The sequence below is a fragment of the Phocoena phocoena genome, chromosome 3 (assembly GCF_963924675.1).
Source record: "Phocoena phocoena chromosome 3, mPhoPho1.1, whole genome shotgun sequence".
Taxonomy (NCBI): domain Eukaryota; kingdom Metazoa; phylum Chordata; class Mammalia; order Artiodactyla; family Phocoenidae; genus Phocoena; species Phocoena phocoena.
Window position 1 is genome coordinate 63,410,645 of NC_089221.1, and position 22,656 is coordinate 63,433,300.

The window sequence follows — 22,656 nt, forward strand, 5'->3', positions numbered from 1 at the left end:
CTAAAGTGGGGTACAGGAATAAGTTATTTTCTCTTCTTTCATTTCTATTTTTATGTTTTATAATATATATGTATGTGTGTTTACACACACACAGTAGGACATGCAACTTATAAATATACACATATGAAGGAATATGCCCAACATCTTTCATTGATATGGGAGCCACAAAAACATGTGGAGACCACTAATCTACAGAACGTACAATCCTCTGACGTGACACAGCCATCATCTATCCCTGGACTAACTTTCTAGCCAAATCTACTTTTATATTATATCTGAGTTATGCCAAACTACCTTAAACTTTCTAACTAGCATATGCCACCTTTGAAGCTGTACCTTTGCCACTCCCCTGCCCAAAATACCCTAACAACCTCCTCACACATTTTCCCTCTCCTCACTGCCCACCCCCCACCCTGCCCTCATCAACTCTTGTTTGTTCTTTAATGCTCCAAACAAACGTAACTGGCTATGTGAAGCTTTCTCTGACCTTCCCAGGTAGAGGAGGGCACTTCGTTCTCTGTGCTGGCAAATACAACATACATCTCTGTTACAGCACTTAAGTCACAGTAATGTAATTTCTTGTTTACATGACTGTCTACTCATCTTTGTATTGCCAGCGCCTAGCGTGACTCATAACACAAATAAAGTGCTTAATGTTTGTTATACAAGTGCTCAAGAGGCACAGTGCTAAGGAACAAACTGTAGCAACACCTTAGCTACCTGACACAGTTGAGAGAGTAAGTGCTCTGCTTTGCTGAGGTCTGGGCTGATGATCAACTTTAACTTTTAAATTTTACGATGTGGTTACATCATGCACTGAGTTTTCCGGTCACCGGTCAAGTCAGAGAGATTTTTAGAAAGTCAACACTTCATCATCCACCAAATGCTAATCAATTAACCATCAACAGTGTCAACACATTCTGAAAGACGCCTTATATAAATTCAAAAGCTAAGGCTCGGCGATTCGGCTCAAACATGGCAAATTAACTGCACACATATATCTTCCGTTTCTGAAACTACACTAAAATGAAAGTGAAGGGAAAAAGAAGGTATAAACCCATAAAACCAAAGAACAGAAGTGACTCCACTGTGTAATTTTAATACAATTTTGAAAGAAGTAATTTGGAAGAAGGACTAGTACGTGACTTGGCAAAGCCTAGGAAACTGTATAGTGCCTGCAAAAAAGGGAACTAAAAAGTGAACAACTTGCTGGCCAGAATTCAGAGGCAAAGGGAATTGCAGGAGAGGGTGTGAGGTATGGGGCTGATACTGGGGAGTTGATCCAAAGTTTAAGTAACAGAACAATGAGAGCTCCCTTCCCCCCTTCCCACCCTCCATAGTCAAGCAACTACCTTTACCAATAGCAGAAAACAAGGATGAAGCATTAAGAGAAAGGCTGCAAACCCTCCCCTTCATGTTTTTCAGTTTACAGCAGGTAATATGCCTCCTGGGTATATCATGGTATATACCTTGCTCTCAGAATGCCAAGAGGTATATACATTGGAAGATTGTTCTCTAGAGTGAACAGTCTCAAAGAAAAGACCTACAATCTCAGAAAACAGATCTCTACTTACTGACACCTGGAAATCACCCAAGAAAATGGCCTGTTCACCACCTAAATGCCTAACGTGAAGCCCTCCGGTGACAGGACTCACTGGGTCACAGAGAGCTTCTAACCGGCTTTTTGGTATCTTACTCTTACACACAGCTCAGGATTACCAGACATTCCAGGAAAGTTTCCATCATGGAAGAAGAAACTAAACAAAAAAGGAACACAAAAGAAAATTTAGGGAACAGAAAACAAAACTTAAAAACACTGTAAGTGTTCTCAAATCAATGACATATTGAGAAAGAAGACCTGGAAATTTAAAATTATGTGAAAATTAAAAATCCAATAAAAGTATTAGAAGATGAAGTCAAGGAAATTTCCTTAGAAGGCAGAATAAAAAGAAAAATACTGGTAGATAAGACAAAAAGGTTACCATCCAACTAATAGGTCAGAAAGAGAAAAAAATGTATGAAATGATATTTTTTAAAAACAGAAGAAAATCTCCCAAACTTAGGGAAGTTGACAGGCTGATATGGTCCAGCAGTGACCAAAAGAGCAATTAAAAAAAAACAAAAAAAACATACAAACAAAAAGCGCCACCACATCATTGTGAAATTTTTGAACAGCAGAGAAAAAAAATAAATCCTAAAACATTCCAAAGTGGGGTAAGAGTAACACATGAAGGAACAGGCATCAGAAACAAGCAGGCTTCAACAGGAACACTGGAAACTAGAAGACAACAGATCAGTGCCTTCACAGTAATAAGAGAAAATTACTTCCTGTCTAGAGATCTCGCCTCAATTGAGGGGGAGGGCACTTTCACATATGTCTCAAAAAAGTTATCTCCTACCTAGTCGTTTTCAGGTAACTACAGGAAAAGGAGATTCAGTAAAACAAAAGGATAAATGAAGAAAACAGTGTCCAGGAAACAGGAGATATGATGCCTCACCACCCACCCCCCCAAAAAATTAAGGGAAAGTCTAGTATGAGGACTACATAACCCAACTAAAGAGTAACCAGTCCATAGTGGAGCAGGAATGCAGAGGACTACAGATTTTTAAAAGTTAAAAAAAAAAACAAAAATAAATGGAATGGACATACTGATAGTTGAGCATTTGGAAAATACCCATAGGTATTTGATGTGGTGCAGCAGGCAGAATTCTAAGATGGCCCCTAGATTACTGCCCCCTGGTGGGCATTTTCTGCATAAAACTCTCACCTTCAGTATGGGTAGAAGGCTTGAATATGATGGGATGTCACACAGGTAATTAGGTCACTAATCAGTTGACTTTCAACTAATCAAAAGGCAGGGTACCCTGGGTGGGCCTGACTTATTTAGGCGAGTCCTTTAGAACAAGATGAAGCACCAGAGAGGGGCTCCTCCTGGCTGCCTTGAAGTCACAGCCACTTTGAGTTCTTTAGCTGCAAGGAAATGAATTCAGCCAACAACCACATGAGCTTTGAAGGAGATGCTGATCCACAGATAAGACTCTAGTTCGAGCTGCCACCTTGACTGCTGCTGCCTTGTGAGACCCTGAGCAGAAGACCCCGTTAAGGTGCCTGGATTCGTGACTCACAGAAACTGAGATAAATGGGTGTTGTTTTAAAGCCACTAAAATTATGGTGATTTGTCATACAGCAACAGAAAACTAATACGATAGCATGTGGACAAACTTAAGGATAGCTAAATAGGATAAACAACTTAGAAGGAAATCATACTTCCTCCAAAAGCATAAAAACTTCAGGAGTCAGACTTCCCTGGTGGCACAGTGGTTAAGAATCCGCCTGCCAGTGCAGGGGACACGGGTTCGAACCCTGGTCCAGGAAGATCCCACATGCCGCGGAGCAACTAAGCCCGTGTGCCACAACTACTGAGCCTGTGCTCCAGAACCTGCAAGCCACAACTACTGAGCCCGCGCGCCTAGAGCCCGTGCTCCGCGACAGGAGAAGCCTGCACACTGCAGTGAAGAGTAGCCCCCGCTTGCCGCAACTAGAGAAAGCCCGCATGCAGCAACGAAGACCCAACGCAGCCAAAAATAAAAATAAATTTTAAAAAAATCACGAAAAAACCTTCAGAAGTCAAAGCAGTGTCAGGTAGTTTAGAAATAATACATTCCGAAATGCCAGAAAGCAGAAGTCACTCTGAAGAAAGGGGCGTTAACTGGTAAGTACTGCTGGAGGTAATCAGGTTTAAAGAGATAGAGATCAGTTTCAAGTTGTCCTGGATCTTTTAGCTTATAAACAGTAGATAAAAGGTTCAATCAGGGTTTCCCCCTTTAGTTCAAATTTATAACGTTTTTCAATTTGCAAGCAGAGAAAAGAAAGCTTCAAGAATCATCGAGGCTTCTGAATGAACAGAAGTTTCTCATACGTAAGCTTCGTTTTTCAAACGCCGTGACTCTCTAAGTAAGGTCCTTGGACCAACATCAACATCACCTGAGAAGTCATTGGAACAGCAAATTCGTGGGCCTCACTCCCAGACCTACTGAATCAAAAACGTGGGTTGAAGTCCAGCAATCTGTGTTTTTAACAAGCCCTCTAGGTGATTCTGATGCAAATTCAAATTTGAGAACCACTAATCTAGTGTGAATTTCTGCCGCTACCCTGCTATGCTCTGGTCTTCCTTCTTGAGTCAAGAGTTAAAGCATTTCCAAACCTACTGTATCCAACCTAGATCAAAGTATCACAGTCACTAACACATGGTAGGAGCTCAAAAAGTGCCAAATAAATAAGAGACTAGGCTTCAGGTGTATTTCTTTCACCAGAGGGTTTTTAGAACACTGGCTACAAATGCCTTCAGGCAGGACATGCTCTCTTCACTTTCCCACAGTCCCCACCAATCCTTACTGCCTTCTACCTTATATATTCACACATTTTTCTGCCCAGCCAATGACAGCATTAGAGTTTGGGACCTCTGGGGGAAAAGATTCAGAAAGAATAACAATTTTAAATCTGGATACAATAAGGCCCAGCTGTCTCTTACGAATTCTAGGGAATCGAACAACTTACAGCTGTTGCATGATGATTCAGAAATTGTACTGTATGCCACAAGTGATCCTTCACTTGTGGGTCTCATGGTCCAACATTAAGCTCTAGGAAAAGTGTTTCAAGATAACATCTTAAGCATTCTTTTTCTGGTCTGAAGTTTTCAGAGAAGTAGACCCTGCTTCCTCACATATTCTTGAGGCTCATGTGTCCATTAACTACAAGAGCAGCTAACAGGGCTTTGATTGATGGAATTTACACTGCAGAATCAACTCTGGAAACTATACGAAACATATGTAATAACATTTCAATTCATTTATGAGAAAGACTTCAATGTATTTAAAATATAATGCACTGAGCAGACACTGATTACGCTAAAATTAGAATGCACTTTCTTTCAGTACCATCTAAAAGGAAAACAACATCCATTTAGTTAAAACTCACTATCAAGACACTAAGCTTACATTAAATTAGAATTTTTTTTGAACTATGAGGGGTTAGAAACCCCCCTATAAATCAGTCTCTGTATATGTGAGCATCCATTTAGGATCCCCTGAGCTAATGGTAGGAACCCCAAGGAGCTGGAGATCTAGCACATGTTCTGCCCCTGCATGACCTCCCCTAGTCACATTTTCCTTTTGCGCTCTGGCTCCAAAAAAAGTGGGGATTAGTACTAACATTCTGAACTACTCCTTACACTTAAACAAGAAACCATTTTTGCTATCATTGGTGTAATTACTTTAGCCAATTTTGAAAAGAAAAATAAAATTTGAGATAAACAAGCTAAAATTGATACAAACACGTAAGTATCTATGTATATGTAGGAACAGTGACTGATCCTGATAATTCTGTACTGTAGATATTAGTATTTTTTAAGACCTTCACTCTTTAAACCCAAGAGAAGTTCTAAAACTTAATATATTAATCACAGAGAAACTTAAAGATTCAGAAAGACTCAACAAAATTTCACAATCGTATGTCCCAGAAATAAACATGGTAGCACTTTAATGAATTTCCTTCAAATCTTTTTATGCATGTACAGATGTATTTTATATAGTTGAGAATATACAGTTTTGCATCCTGGTTTTTAATCGACCACTGCACCATCTTTGAAAATATTTTTCAGGCTAGCTTTGTACCGTATGACTAACCTACAGTTTACCACAGATCACATACTAATTACTCCAAATATACTAATATGCTACCAAGTAAAACTAAGTAGCAATATTGCCATTAATGTCTTATTACCCTCACATTAACATAGGCATAGCAATAAATATCAATTTAGCATTACAAAAATAGTAAATGAAAGCAACAATAAAAATAGACAACTAAAATCCTATATATTTTCAGTTGAGTAGGGAAAAAAGGCAGCCTGCAAGATCCAGAACTTTTTTTTTAATCAACAGAACCTCAAGGAAGATGAGTTGAAGGGTGATTTGTGAGTCTTCCCATTCAGCTGAATGTATACAGATCCCTGGCAAAACTGAGTACACAAGAGTAGGTGGAATCCTCATTCTGTAAACATCTTGGGAGCTGGCAGGGTGATTAAGCAAAGCACATGAATTTTAATGTTAAAAGTCATATGACAGAGATTCATAACTACAGAGGACAGAAAACAGCAGTTTTACAAGATAAGCAAAAAGAAAGCACAGAAACGTAAAAGGATAAGCTAAGCACACTCAAGTATTACAGGTGGTTCAAAATAATTGTCCTACCTAAGTTTAGTCATGTACAGACTTACCTTCCACGAAGGAACACGGACAGAAATTTTCTAGTATGAGTACTTTGAGCTCTTTAATAGTCAAATCCACTTAAGATAATTTCGTAGTGACCATTACTAAGAGCCTAATGGGGGAAACTGAAAGTAAGCAGGGCAGAAAATTCCAACTCACAGAAAAGCCTTATTCAAAATAACCGTCTTAAACTTCTTAAATGAAACAGAAGGAAGGCAACACTACTTAACTAAGACTGAGGCATGCTTAAATGTAAAGGTTACAGGATCCAACAATTTACCAAGAAAGTTTATCAGAAAAATAATTGGTACATCCAACTTATACTCAACTGCTAGCAATCGGCATTTTCTGTACACTAAGAGTGGGGTCTAATTCCCCAGATTCTTTCAACTTACACTGCATGTGTGTGCTCTGCTACGACCTAGGTGGTTAGGAAACACACTGTACGGTACTCAGGGAGATACCAGAGCTGTGGCTATCTATCTCCACCCTCCTACTAAAGACAGGGACAAATGAGGAGCAAGCCCTTCTATAGGTGGGGCGGGGGTCAAGAACACTCTCTTCCACAGCCCTCTGGACTCTGAGGCATGTGGACACATGGATCCAGATGTGCCCATAGACATGACATCATAAACATGACTTAAAACAACCTAATAAAGGAATAAAAGCTGTTTGGTATCTGTGATCCCTCAGTACACTTTTTTGTTTGTGTTTAATTTCTGTCTAACTCTTGTTTGGTAATTTCACAAAAAGTCCTCAATTCTTAAAACTGCTCTGCCTTAAGGAACTGGTGCCGACTCTTTTCAAAGATAACACGGAAATGCTTCATGTTTTAGGGAAGAACATTAAAAGAAAATGTCCATAAAGCAAAGCAATTTTTAAAAAGCTAATATTAGGTGTTAAAAGATTAAAGTGAAAAAAAAAGATTAAAGTGATTTTTCAAAAGCTAGAGAAAGTGCAAAGGTAAACTGTACTATGAAGAGAAAGTATTGGCTAGACTGCTAATTTTTCGGATTTTATAATTTTATTTTCTGATACAAAAAAGAAAACAATGATGCTTTGCCTTCTTCCAGTAGCCTATCTTAAAAAAGATAATTATGTGTAAATGAAATTCAGATCTTAACTAAGTCAAATGTTTGTTTTACATATTTAAAATTCTTTTAGCTACACAAGAGCCATACTGGGTTCACAATTAATCATTGTGTGTGGGGGGTAGAAACCTCATGAGAAAGAATAGTTTGTTTCTTTTCTTTTGCAAGGTCACTAAAAAGTAATTTAGGGACTTCCCTGGTGGCTCAGTGGTTGGGAATCTGCCTGCCAGGACATGGGGTCGATCCCTGGTCCAGGAAGATCACACGTGCCACGGAGCAACTAAGCCCGTGCACCACAACTACTGAGCCCGTGAGACGCAACTGCTGAGGCTCGCACGCCTGGAGCCCGTGCTCTGTGACAAGAGAAGCCACCGCGATGAGAAGCCCACACACTGCAGTGAAGAGTAGCCCCTGCTCGCCGAGAAAGCAGGCAAGCAGCAACAAAGACCCAACACAGCCAAAAAAAAACAAGTAATTTAGTTTTGTACCTGTAAAAGTAATTCTAAATTATACCTACCAGAGAAATGAGATTTTTTAAAACTTTTAAAAACAAGCTGAGAAATAAATAAAATACAAGTGGAGGGTAATGACAAAGCACAAAAAAAGGTAACATATACATGTGATTAATTTCAACTGCTTCCCTAAAAAATGTTGCTTAAAACAAGCAGCACTGATTCTCATCAATTTCATCTTTTTTTCAAATCAGATATTTTATTAGGGAGCACAGAAATAACCAATGTGTTAGACTTATGATGGATGAAGAAAGGAAAATCAAACTGCAATTAAGAGCACAAGTTCACTGATAAATCTGTCTCTTTTAACAGTGTGATAATGGATGTCCTAATTTTATAGTATACAGAGATATGTTGTGAAAATTAAGACTTTTTAACCTAAAAGATTCAGTTCTATATGATTACACATGTTAAAGACCACTGAATGATTAGCCTTTAAAAAGTTTTACTTACTCTTGCAATGCCCATTCAATAAGATTGGAAAATTTTATCTCAATTCCTGTGATGTATATAAATGCTGCTTATCACATGGAGATTCTTTCGAAATGAAGATACTTAATAAGCATGAAACATTATATTGTCATATATACATAATGAATCTCGTAAACTATAGGGTCACTTTATAAGCCATGGGTCATTACAAATATGCAACACAAACAAGAAACTGCACATTTCACTCAACTAAACAGATCCTAACTGAGAAATAAAGCTACTTAAAATGCCTTATATTCAGTCATTTAAAAATTATATCAGGAAACACTTAAATATTTGGAACTCATTTTCCCTACTCTTCTATCCAGTGAGTTGGATTAATCTTAAAATAACAAAACAAAGCAATGGAGTAACTAAAAATAAATATTTCAACTAAACACCATAGGTCTGGAAAAACAAACAAACACACTGCAAGTAGTGATGTTGGACCTTCTGAGATTTTAACTACCTTTTCATCTGAGACATTTAATCACTTAAAACTAAACTGAGTTTACAACTAAGTATAAAGACACTTTTGTCAGTCCCTTAACTGCCATGAATTCCATTCAGGTAATTATCCTAGATCAACTTCTAAGCTATAAACTCCCTAAGGGAAGAAGCACATGTTGCTGGTCTCTGTATCAGCAGTACTGAGCTGCTGTACATGCCACATGATAGGGGTTCAAACCTGGTAAAAGGAACAGACTTTCATCTAACTTTCCTGATGTTAGAAGTGATTAAGTGGTTGCCTTTGCAACAAAGCCCATACAGATTGCAGTGCATGCTGGATCAAGATTTCTACATTTTAGCTAAAGTCCCCGGAGAGCAGCACCCAGTACCATGGGGCAGAAAGAGGTGTCAGCTTCCTCTCCCAGCAAAGAAGCGACTTGGTTCAGGTTGCAATGAGGCAGCACTCACTTCCACGCTTCAGGAAGTTATCTGAGGAAAGGCGGAGAAGAGGGTTTCCAGAGGCGCCCACAGGCAGGTGAGATAAATCACAAACAGCGTTATCAACCTCATTTGCAGGGAAAGTCACATTTTAAAAATAACTCACTCTTAATAACAGGGGGGAGGGAATATTCCCTTGTTGAGATCACTAAGTTGCCAATATGAGCTAAGTAAAACAAAAGGTAGCATAAAAAAAAAAAAAGGTAGCATGAAATACCTCACTGAAGTTATGTGATTTCTGTTGTCTACTCTAATCATTCCAAAATAGCTCCTGACTCACTGCTCTCCTTAGGAGATACTACTTGGAGGGCTGGGGGGGTCATACCTAACAAGGGCTCCTCGCTGGGGCCCGGAAGTTTTCCTAGACTTTACCTCACATACCTGCTCTCATTTTTAGGGGTTCTGATACACCTGTTTCACAAACCAATACTTCAACCACCTTCACTGTAATTAAAAACAGCTCAGGCAGCATCCAGGATACTTTGACAGATTCTGCCAACTGTCAGTTTCAGCTGTTCTTTTTCATTTCCACCATAGTTCATAAACTACTATCACAGAAGCCTTAGATTTGTTTTTGGCCTGAACTAATCACTCATTTTCTTTCAAAATCATTCCTTTTGTTTTGATTTTGCCCCTAGACTTGCAATTATATCCAAAACTAAGGCAGAGACAAATTTTTATTATAACCTAACATTAGTCAAAAATATATTCATAAAACATGAAACTCTCCACCCACAATATTAAATTTTAGATACAGATACCTGTCAGAGTAAGGTAATTTAGGATTGCCTAGGTAAAACTTTAAAGGCCATTTAAAGCTCTGTTCCCTTTTGTTTTAAGTAGGTGCAAGGAGGCTGTGCTTATTCCACAAACACTTATTAGGTACAAACACCTACTAAGTGTGGAAACTTCCACAAATGCCTTCTCTTGACAACTTAGATGAAACAAGTCACTATTACTGAGAGTCGCAGCCCCAAATGCAGACTTGCAGAAAAATTATGCCATAAACATTCACTCCTTTGCCTCTCCAGTCCACCTTTAAGACTTTATTAAGGACTAATAAATTAGTTTATAAACACATTTAATTACACTAAAGTATCTAAAATCTGGGCTATGTGCAGGGGCTTATTTTCATGTCTTAAAGACCAATCCCCTTCGTATTAAGTTCATCTCAAGCTTCCCTTGGTAAAACCATGGACATTCATGCAGCTTAAATGTTGTGGAAAACCATTAATTTTCTTTCATGATGCTACCACTCCACAGCTTAGAGAGAATGCAGCCTTCAACATGAAAAACTGCCACTTGATTTTTCTTCTCTGACACATTTTAAACAGAAGAGCTGCGGACTCTCAAGGGAAGCCATATTTCAAAGATTTTGAATAGTAGTATTTGTCAGTATTTTCTCTCATTAAAATTGGTACAATTCATCCAAAACATTTTTCAAATGCCATTATTTTCCAGCTTACATGCTTAAAAACTGCTTAGAGAAAATCTCTCCATCTGAGAGATTTACTTCAAGAAACCAACAGCAATTATGAAAACTGCAGGAGAAAAAGAAATAATTCACTTTTACAGGCTGGAAAAAATTTTAAAACTCACCTAAGACCTTCATTTTACAGATTAAAAAAACAAGAGTCCACAAAGGTCAAGCAATTTGCCTCAGATCACCAAGCTACTAATAGCAGCACTAGAAATAGAATGAGGTATTTTAATTGCTGTTAGCAGTATCCCAAATCATGCAAGTTATATATATTCTCATCACTTTGTCATTTAAGTTTTAAAAACAAGTATCACTCTTTCTCATCAATTCCTGATGGACTCCTACAACGTACGTTCTACATCTTCAAACTTAAGTTTATGAACTTCAAGTTCTAATTCCAACAAAAAAAAAAAAAAAGGGTAGTACTAGTAAGAACTTTCCTCTGAACGTTTTAAGAATGAAAGTTTAGGTGTACACACCCCTAAACCGTCACAACGAATTTCAGTGTCTGTCCTTTCAATCTCTGTCCCTTAACTACACTTTAGATGTGTTTATTCAACTACGAAAGAGAGAGAGAAAATTCTAGAAGTTCCTCTTTGACAAAAAATCATTGAAAATCTGTCAATGAAACTAGATCATTACTCCATTAATATATTATGGAAGTCTGGTTTAAATTAGGAAGAGTCACTAGCACTTTATCGAGTTACTGTGTGAAAAGTTAACAAAACGTAGGAAAATGGCACTCTTGGTTGACTTTGGATCTGAAAGAAGGTATACATCTGACATTGTTAACACAAACTGGAGACTTGATCATAAAAGCAAAAAAAAAACAGAGAAAGTGAACAAGTTCCTTTAACAAAAAGCTGTTTCCTATTCAGGCTCTGATCTTTAAATGCAAGGCACTGTGGACTCCTCCTAAGACTTTCAGATTTTCGTTTTAAATGCCCCAATAGAGGGGCTTCCCTGGTGGCGCAGTGGTTGAGAGTCCGCCTGCCGATGCAGGGGACGCGGGTTCGTACCCCGGTCCGGGAAGATCCCACATGCCGCGGAGCGGCTGGGCCCGTGAGCCGTGGCCGCTGAGCCTGCGCGTCCGGAGCCTGGGCCCCGCAACGGGAGAGGCCACGACAGTGAGAGGCCCACGTATCGCAACAAAAATAAATAAACAAATAAGTAAAATAAATGCCCCAATAGAGCAATTCTATAGATTTTAGCTTCGGCTATGCAAGGGCAAAAAGGAGGGCACAGTGAGGACAATTTACACTGGATCATTTTCAAGGACTGTAGTCTAACCACTCATTACTTAACAATTGTCCTTTGTGCACCTGATTATTCTCTAAGTACTGAGAGAACGCAGGACTTCTTTTTGAAAGATACCAGCAACAAAACCTAAGAGAACACGACTTTGATTATAAACTGCTGCGGCACTTCGACCAGGAAAGGGCAGTACGTGTGGTCTACTTAAATACCACTAATAAAGCTACATTCTGGTTACAATAATAGAGGTATGTTCCTTAATTACGGCCTCCGGTGTTACTCCACAAAAATAACTTCTTAAAAGGTTAATACACCTATATTTTTAAAGTACGACCAGCTTAGCAAGGTGGCAAATTTGTTTGAAAACATAAAACACAGACAATTCACCACCACCGCTCAGTAACACACATACATAAACAGACTCGAAGCGGGGTTAAGCACAAAATCCTTACCCCATTTTGCCCACTGAAAACTTGCTCGGAAGTTTCTGCTCTTATGCTACGGAATAACTCCAAAGGAATTTCTCCGTCCGTTATTTCGCAGTTGCTTTTCCACCCCCCGAGATCCTTTTGTGGAGGTATTTCAGTGATGCTGAAAATTCAGTTAGTTCCCTTAGGTAAAATGATTTCTCTCTGGGAAATACCAAAATGTTCAAACAGAGGTGGCATTTGCTTATTAGAGTTAAAATGCTGCGCGGAGGAGACGGCGGTCAACTCTATTCCACAAAATGAGTCTATGAATCGGGAAATGCAGAATCCAGCTTCACGGAGTCCTATAAAAAATGAGTTCAGTGGTCATATCTCTCCTGTCCTCCTCCACACTCAGGGAGAGCCCAGGTAACTCGGCCTTTTCGGTGCTACTAAGGCTGCGGGTTCAAATTTCTCCACCACACCAGGTCCCTGGGGGTGGAGCGTGCAACCCAATGCGACGTGCACTTGAGAGATCCCTACGAGAAAATAAAAATCCTAAGCGCAGTAATGCCACTGCTTCCCTGCGCTCACATTAGAAAAAGCTATGTAGAAAAATCTCTTCCAAGTGCAAACCCAGCGGCTCGCGACGTGCACGGCACTCCACATTGGAATCTGTCTTCTAATTTTTCCCCCCCTCCTAGGACTGGGAGCAGAGAGGAGGCGGGGAGGAGGAAGAGAAGGCTGGGCAGGATCGATTCATTCTCCCGAGGAGAACACACGGAGCCATTTCCAGGCTGGCAGCAGGCTGGGGGCGCAGCGCACGCCGGGGAGCAGAGGGAGGGGGCCGGATCCCACCTCCCTCAGCCCCTGCCCGCCCCCCGCCGCCGAGCACAATGGAGCCCGGCTCGCGCCCGGCCCTTCATTCGCTGCTGCCGCTCTTCCCTCCGCTCTTCGGAGCACCGCAAGTTCGAGGCTCCGGCGGCGGAGAATGAATGAATCAGAGAGCCAAGCCCCACGCTGCCCCCCGGCACCCTGCCCCCAGCTCCGGGACGGGCCGAGCAGCGGCGAAGGATGGGGCTGAAGGGTCGACGGGAGCCCGCCCGAGCCGAGGCGGGCGGCTAATCCCGCGTCGGGACCAGGGGAAAGGGGCTCGAAGCCGCAGAACAGCCGCTGCTCCAGCGCCCCCACCCCTGCTCCTCGCCTCTCCCGCTCCGCGCCGCCGCCACGCGCCGCCGCCACGCGCCGCCGCCACACGCCGCCTCACAGTTCTCGGGCCCCGTCGCCGCCTTCTCACACTTCCATCACCGCCCGCCTTCGCCGGCCTCCAGCTCCTGCTCGGCGGAGCAGCGCTGGCCGGGCGGCCCGAAGCCCGCCGCTGCCTCCGCCTCCACCGGCCGCTCACAGAGCGGAGGGCGCCGCTTCCCAGGTCAGCGCCGCCCGCAAGAGGCGAGCGCGGCAGCGGAGCTGGCTGCGAGGGGCGGGGGAGGGGGCGGGGAGAATCGGGAGCAGTGCGGTCCCTCCCCCTGCTCGCGGGAGGGGGCGGCCGCGGCCGCGGAGACGCGGCCGGGCACCAGGGACTGGGTCGCTGACCCGTCCCGAGGGCCCGCCGGGGCCCTGAGGGTAGCGGGAGGAGGCGGCAGCTGCGAGGGCGGCGGGGACGCTAGTGGTCACGGGCCGAGCCGGCCCTCGTGGGGAGCTAGGCCGGGCGGCAGGTCCGGCGGTCCGTCCTTCCTTTCCCCCCCTCCCCTAGTGGTCGGCGGCGCGCGGGCCGTGCGCTCTGCTCCTCTGCTGGCTCCTGGCCCCGCTCCCTGCCGCTACAGCCTCCTCCGCGCCCCACACCGGGTGCTCTCGCTGAGTCTCCATCCTCCCCGCAGGAGGACCTTTAAATAGCAACGTCAGCGCGCTCCTCTCCGCACACACGTCACCCGCCGTTCACGTCACCGGGGTGCGGGGGATGATGTCACGCGGCCGGAAGTACTGCTAAATTAGGGAAGGAGCAGGGGGAGGAGGACTCGGCGAGCTCCTCTGTGCCCACCTGCTCTCGCTTCTCCTTAAAGGCCAAAGCGCAGGAGACAGCCGAGAGGAGCGGCGGGAGGAGGAGATTTCCTTGCAACAAATGTGCCAAACACAAGTGAATCATTCATAGCAACAGTGCCGAAGTGTCAAGCGGGTGATAGCCTATCTCCCACTCCCACCCCTGTTACAGCAGCTTTCCCGGGTTTCTCAAGTCCCCACTAGCACGGAAATGTGGGAGGAGAGACTGAGCACAGTGGTAGATATGTTTCCAGCAAGACTTGGGGAAAAGCACCTTAATTTTCGAAAGAGTTATTAAATGCCATTCTGGACTTAGTAGTCTTTAAAACTTTTTTTCCTTCTTAGTGGCTACCTAAATCACTAAAGAATAAAGAGCAGAGCCATGAACACTATCTTAATGATATGAAGTATAATAATGGGGTGGGAGGCATCAAATGATCTAAACGTTTTCATTTGCAAAACAGCAATGTTTTGGCATAGGATAATGAGTCAATCTTGACTTTGTTCCCTTATAATTATCGTCATGTACAACACATAGCAAATCCCAGTGTACCCTCTCAGTTCTGGTTTATCAAGAATATGAGTTTCAGTCTATGGAAATTGAAAATAAGAAAGACTACCAAATCCTTTTTATTTAAGTCTTAATACAAGCCCAGTTAGACTAATTTTGTCTTCCTTAGTTTTGACCGTATAACGTATAACACAATACCTCTTAAGTATGCTGTTTTTCATTTCCTATATGGCAACGATGAGGAGCCATCTATCTATAGGTTTACTAGCTGTGTGTGTGTTTGTGTCTATAATAAATCATGCTATGAATGCTCTTCAAATTCCAAATTACTACAAAGTTTTTTAAATGTCTCCGTTATTTCATAGTTTATTATTAGGTCAACTCAAATAATGAACTTTGATTTGATCTGATTTAACATGATAACCATGGCCCCAAAACAGAGCTACTACAAAATGCCAAAGGCTATTGCTATTTCAGAGTTAGTCTATAAGCTCAGTGACCATGTTTTCCAAACCCAAATCCAAACACATCATTTAACAATAGACAAAATATTTGGAATCTGAAGTGACCTGGGAAATTCAGGACATAGGATTGCCAACCTATTCAGTGATTGTTAGGAGAGCTGTAAATGGATATCAGTGCAGTTTAAATAAAAGGAGCTAAAACTCTACGGAATTTATATCATATGTATTTTTAATGTTTTGAATATTAAACTACTCACATGATTCCTAATTAAGGAACATTGGTTTTTACTTCTTTCTGCATTTACACTTTCTTGATCAAGTTAGGAGCCCAGGACTAAAGAACACCAGCCAAAAGAATTAGGACCAAGTTGCAACTAAATCAGGCTTTCTGTTATCTTCACATTATAAGATCATGATCTTGCTTATAGTTTGAAATATTGAAACTAGTTTTTATTAAGGTTATAACAAAAGTTGATAAAAAGCAAACCCCTGCTTGCCAATTTGTCTAATATATATATATATATATCATATTAATAGAAATTGTACTAATTTATATATCAGACAAATAGAGCTTCTTAAGTGTGTATAAAATATTAAAGCAATAGAGCTGTCATTCTTCAAATAAAGTCAACTCTTGGCCCTTGCAAATTAAAATACAAATTATTACTCTACTCAAATTTCTCTACAAGCCATTTCCTATCTAAACTAAATCGCTTTTCTCTCTTTTGTGCTCTTGCCATTGATGTTAATTAAAGGTCTCAATTTACCATTTTCAAACACTTCATTCTACCCTTTTATCATGACTTCCTCTGGTTTACAATCTTTTTTCCCCTCATCTTTACTCAGCTGTCAAAACAGTATGTTATCTGCCTCCCTGCTTTTACAATGTTGACCCGTCATTAGCGTTTCTGCTTTTCAAACCTACATGGTCCCTCCTCAACTGCTCTTTTGGTCAACTGAAAATTGAGAACAACTTTTTTTTTTCTATATAAATCTCAGGGTGCACTGTGATATAATTACTCGAAGTTTGTGTGATTATTTTTATTTTAACCTCTGCACTTAATCTAGAAAATTCTACCAATAATTGGTCAATTTTTCTTTCTAACTTATGTGGGATTAGCATAGAAGGTAATACATGCGTTCATGTACCCAAAGGAATAAGTAAAACTTTGTAACATTTTATGTATCATGGTATGTCTGCTCAGAAAATATAATAATAAATTGTCTTTCTCCTCCCTTGAAACAATTCCAGTACCATTTTGAGAGGAGTCAGAGAACCATTCTATATGTCTTTCCATCTAAAAGTAAATATTTTCTCTCCTAAAACTGATCTGATGTAACCCAAATGCTAGTCATGAATTTCCCATCCTGATTGTTTTGTTTTTTAAAGTAGTGAGCTTCCTAGAAAGCAATATATTTTCTTTTACCGGAAGAGGCAGAAAATACTTTAGTAGAGTTTCAAATTTTTAACAGTTCCTTTTTCCCACTATGCTCTGAAGATTTGTGGCAACGTTTATGAATACCCACTGATTTTAGAATCTGTGGGCGGAGGCATCTGTTTTAGTTACAGAGTTTACTTCCATGCCCTCAATAGGGGATGGTGCTGTTCAATGGGATGTTCATAGATAGGTCATGAGATATGTCTTTTTCAATGAAAAGATATCTGGGTGATAGAAAAACCTTCCATGAAAGAGGGTTAAAGCCAGATTTTATTTTTAATTGCTTAACATTAGATAATAGCAACTCCCCTTCCACATTCTCTCTTTTTCATTACCAAAATACCACTATTGCTTCAAATAAAGTCATAGGTAGAAACAATAGATTAAAAGATATCTCTCCATATCACAGAAATCTCTAGATTCCTCACTTCTGTGACATAGTTATGAAGAAACTAAATAATCAGCAAAGATTAAAAGTAATAATAAGAAAAGGCTTTTTGAAAAGTTGTAGGGAAATAGAATTTATCCAGTTGATGCTCCAAAGTTATTCCATCTCCTCCATAAATGTAGCAGGTACTGGGTGCCAGTAATTTGTCTGGCCTGTTTAAAACCATCTTTTACTATTATCAGTAAGGTTCTGAATAGAAACAGGGTAGTTAACAGTCTCAGGGGTGAAAGTCTAAGCATTTGGCACCTCCAAGGCAATGGCTTGAGGACAACTTTTACCCTTCTGAGTGTCTGCACTGTTTTATCAGAGGGCTTGGGAGTGGTAGAGGAAGGGCAGTCAGAGAATTACCCTTAGGAAAGATATGATATAAAGCCCATGGGCAGTGATCTCATAGAACTATCTCCTGCTCTGATTTTTACTGTAAATTCATTATTTGTTTTCTAAACATGGTTAAAGAGATACAACTAGAATCCCAGACTTGTGAAAGAACATACCAGAAAGTTTTCAATTGGTGCTGTGAGAAAATCATTGTACAACGGTTTATGTAAATTTTTAAAAGATTCAGAAGAGAAGGGGATATGGTGCCTTTGAAAAAATTATCTGGCTTAACTCCAAGTTGTTTGTTTGGTTGGTTGATTGATTGTTCTAAAGAGCGGTTACAGAGTACAAAAAATTCAGAGTACAGGCTGGAAAAATATGCAAATCTGCAGAGACCTAGGGTAAAGAACGCAAAGTAAAGCTTGCGCTCTACCTGTGCAGTTCCTTAGAATGGAATGCTGTGGAAGCTGATTGCCATGGTAACCAATAATCTTTCTGCTGAATGGGGGAACAGGACAACCACGAGGAAAATGTTTTAAATGATCTACCTTATTTTGTGATGTTTTTGTTGCCAGCTAGGAGAAAAACACCCTCCAAGGTATTTAGGACAGCCATGCTTAAAGGAAGCTGCCTTCTTTTCAGAGACACAAGGCTGAGGCAAAAACTGGGGGCTCTTTCAAAGAGAGATAAGGGGTTGAGGTGACAATTGCAAGCTCTCTGAAGCAGAACATAATTGGTAAAGACTGACATGGCTAAAGCAGGCAGAAACAATACCTAGAAACTGTATTGAAGGATCTCCCGAGCATAAGAGGTCAGACATGAATAAAGATTCTCAACATTTGGGAGTTGCAGCCAAGTTAGCTTATGTTACTCGTGAGACTTTTTATTTCTTTTTATCTGGTTGTAAATAGTAATTTCTCTAAAATTTAAAATGGAAATGGTAAATATATCTTTAGTCAGTATCTATTATTTTAATAATAAATAATATTCTTATCATATACATGATAAATATGTATATTGATATAGACTAGATAGATATAGATATCTAGATATAGATAAATATGTATATTGATATAGACTAGATAGCTAGATAGATCTGTATAATATGCCTGTATTGACTGGGTCATCTGCAAAAATCTCTTACCCTTGGAATAAAATCCAAATTCCACGCCTTGGCCTAAGAGACACTGCATGACAGACCGCTGCCCACCTCTCTTACCTTGTTTACCATTCCTCACCACCTCTGTTGCTACTGTGTGAGCTGGTGTGTCAACTGCAAAGGATCAGAAACCCCACCTAATGGTGACTTAAGCTAAGATTGACTTTTATTTGCTTATTTACTTAACAAGAAGTCTGAAGTTAGGTGGTCCTAAAGTTGGTTTGGAAGGTCCAGTGTATCATTAGGGTCCAGGTTCTTTCCAACCTTTCGCTCTTCTATCTTCATATGTTGGTTTTTAAACCTGGCCCTTTGTCTCATGGTTGTTAAAAGACTTGCATTTCCAGGCATCATATTCTCACAAAAAGCATCCAAAGCAGAAAAGGAGAGAAAGAGACAGGAATTTTCCCCTTTATGCCTGTTTGTACCAGAGAGAAAAATTCTCAAGAGGACCCCAGAGGATTCCCTCTCATGTCTCATTGACCAGAACTGGGTTACATGCCTATCCCTAAATCAATCACTGACGCTTTGGAACAGAATTTTCATGATTCGCTTAGACAAATGACGGTTCATCCCTCGAATCTTCCTATTGTGTCTGAACAAAATTAGAGCTCTCTCAGCAAGGAAGAAGAGGCAATGGCTCTTGGACAAGCAAACCATATATTTGCCACTCGGCCCAAAGCCGCTCTGCTATTCCTGCTGCTCTTCAACTATGACGAGCTTGTTCCAAACTCAGGACCGTTGCCACCTGGAACACATATGCCTCAGATAGTCACATTCCTCCTTATCATTCAGGTCTATGTTCACATTGCATCTCTTGAGAGATACCTCCTGAACATCCTGGGGAACCTCTCTAAGTGGAGCTCTCAGGAATGAGAACTGGCAGGAAACAGAATATTCAAATTGGGTACTTCAAGGCATGCTTATTAAAGATACTACTTACACAGGTGGGACAGGGTGTAGGAAAACCATAAGAGAGGGGGCAATATCTGGCTTATCAGGGCAGACCACCCTTCTACACCTGAAAGGACAAGAATAGAAAGCAGTGGCTAGAAATGAAACAGAGAAGATTGTGTGGACAGGAGCTGAGTCCTTGACTTAAGGGTCACAGCCAGCCCAGACCCCACAAGGAGGGAGCCCAGGAAATAAACATCTCAACTTCACCAATAAATACCTCTCCCCTTACCCCCTCCCCACCTCCTACTGGTGGCCCCCTTCCTAAACTTGACATATAGGAAGCTAGAGGGCACAGGAGTCCAGTGATGTAGTCTATACACGTTGTCTTCCTGGGGCAAAGAGCAGGGAGAAGAGTGCAGGGTGTATCTGGTGGGGCGAACAGAAGTAATCCAGCCCAAATCAAATTCTACTTGTCAGCTGTTAGATTAACAATTATTTAGAGTTTGGCACATGGAAAAACAAGTACAGTTAAGCCCTGAGCAACACGGGGATTAGGGCACTGTTCCTCCACCCAGTGGAAAATCCGAAAATCTGAGTATAACTTTACAGTCACCATCCCCACCTCTCCCATTTAACCAACTACCAATCACGTACTCTTACAAAATCCACATGGAAGTGGACCATGCAGTTTAAACCCATGTTGTTCAGGGGTCCACTGTACTACCAGACTGTTAGCAGGAATGTAAATTGGTGTACCCTTGAAGGCATACATAAATTTTGAAATAGCGGTTCTAAATACTTTAAAGAAATTATCCTACAGATATACTTTCTCATGCATTCAAAGAAACACATGCAAAAATTTATTGTATTGCTATAAAATAAAAAAAGGAGAGCAAACAATACCTATGTCCATCAAAGGAGACTGATAAATAAAAATGGTATAACCATATAATAAAATACTATGCAGCTATTAAAAAGAATGAGATAGACCCATAGTGCTGATAAGGAAAGATGCCCAATATAAAAAAATTCTGGATGAATACAGTAAACTAAGTTGTGCTTTAAGGAGTGGGATTATAAGTTTGAGAGTTAGGGGGATTTTTTTAAATGTTTCCCTATTACTATTTGTACTGTTTGAATTTTTTTTTTTTTTACCATTAACACATTATCTTCATAATATAAAACCAAACCAAATTATTTAAAAATATTATTTAAAACACACAAATATGTTAAAACTTAACAGTAGGAGGACAGAATAACACATTAATATACATTTTATGTTCCTGTCTCCCTCATATCCTTTTTTGAAGAAGACTGTGTAAGTTCAAAAATATATTTATAGAAAGAGAAGAAATTGAAATAAGATACTTTATTGGCAATAGTGATTTCATTATACTCTTCACTGATGCAACAATATCTGGATATTTTATTTTAGGAAAGATGTTAATGAGATAGCAAGATAACAAAGGTGGTGAGAACCAAGACAAGGCCATGTGAGGTGTGGGTGAAGGCAGATGTTTAATTTGCTGAAGACAAAACCAAGGAGAGACATGATGATTGACTTCATAGCATGTCTGTCCCAAACAATAGTTAATAGCTGTGTGAATATGTGCTACATGAGGTAGTAAAGGGTCAATGGTAAAATTTATTAAAAGGTAACTGTTAGCTCAGTATGAGAAAGAATGCAAAAATGATCAGATCTCTATCAATAGAATTGATTACCCTGAGAATAATTGGCTTATTGTTTCCTCACTATGTCTATTACAGCATAAACTGGCTTTGTGACCAATTGTTGGGATGATGTTACTCTTACCAGGTAAGAGGTTGGATATAAGACCTTTAAAGTCATTTTTTATTCAAAGATTTTATGACTCTTCAAGTCTGAGCTCACATCAAAGTCATCCTTCACCATTAGCTTTTCTACACTGTCTCCTTCAGAAAACTTACCCTCTCCTCTGATGTCAGTCATTGCCACTGCACAACTTACCTTCTTTGCTACCCTCCATGCTCTGATCTCACATCTAGCCTACTGAACAGCCCCACTGAGTGTTCTTAAAAATCAAAATGGCTAAAGCAAATTAAACACCTTAATACCCCATACTTGTCCTCTTGGGATTTTCTTATTTCTGTACGTGATAGGTCAAGCAAGGCTAACACATGTGACTTGTAAAGAAACAACAAGCCCTTTTAAAATTCAGATAGTTTGTTACTTACATAAATAGCAAAAGCAAAGACAGCAGAAGTGCCAGCTCCTCATGTCCCTTGTCCCACAAGACAACACAGAAACAAAAGGACTTGGGTGACAATGCAACATGAGTTGTGGGACACACTGTTGCTGAGGAACTGATTCCACACTGCAGCTAGGTAGTTTTATAGCCTGCAGTGGTGTGCTAAGGGGGGTGGTGTTATATAATAAAGGATTTGGCTGACATTTTTATTTCTGGTTTCTAGGAGATAACCTCTAAATCCTTGGAATTTCCCAAGGCATAAGAGTGTCTTCAGTATTTATGGTGGGTACCCTGGGCCATACCTGCATTTTTTGCTAATGCAATGACTTGGGACAGGAGCTGGGCATGCCAGAAAAACCAACCATATAATTAGAGAGCTGGGGCTTTGAGCCAGGTGATATCAGCCCCAATCTCTGGGAAGGAGAGAGGGACTAGAGATCAATTCAATCATTTGGTCAATGAGTCAATTAATCCTGCCTACATAAAGAAACCCCAATAAAAACTCTAGACACAGAGGCTCAGGTGAGCTTCCCTGATTGGTAACCACACAGGATGTGTGGGAGGGTTACACAGCCTAAAGATATGGAAGCTTCATATTTGGGACCCTCCAGAACTTGCCCTATGTGTCTCTTCAGTTTTCTGGTCCTGATTTATCCTTTATAATAAAAACATAATCATAAGTCTAGTGCTTTCCTGAGTTCTGTGAGTTGTTCTAGTGAATTATC

At 40.5% G+C, this 22,656-nt stretch overlaps 1 protein-coding gene across 1 annotated transcript in view; it reads right to left on the reverse strand.

Moving 5' to 3' along the window:
- Window positions 1–12,873, reverse strand: part of HOMER1 (homer scaffold protein 1) — a 123,702-nt gene extending 110,829 nt beyond the window's left edge. Inside the window, exon 1 of the mRNA XM_065873418.1 lies at window positions 12,479–12,873. Coding sequence (XP_065729490.1) covers window positions 12,479–12,483 — 5 coding nt within the window. The 5' untranslated portion in view covers window positions 12,484–12,873. The remainder of the gene's footprint in view (window positions 1–12,478) is intronic.
- Window positions 12,874–22,656: the final 9,783 nt, after the last annotated feature.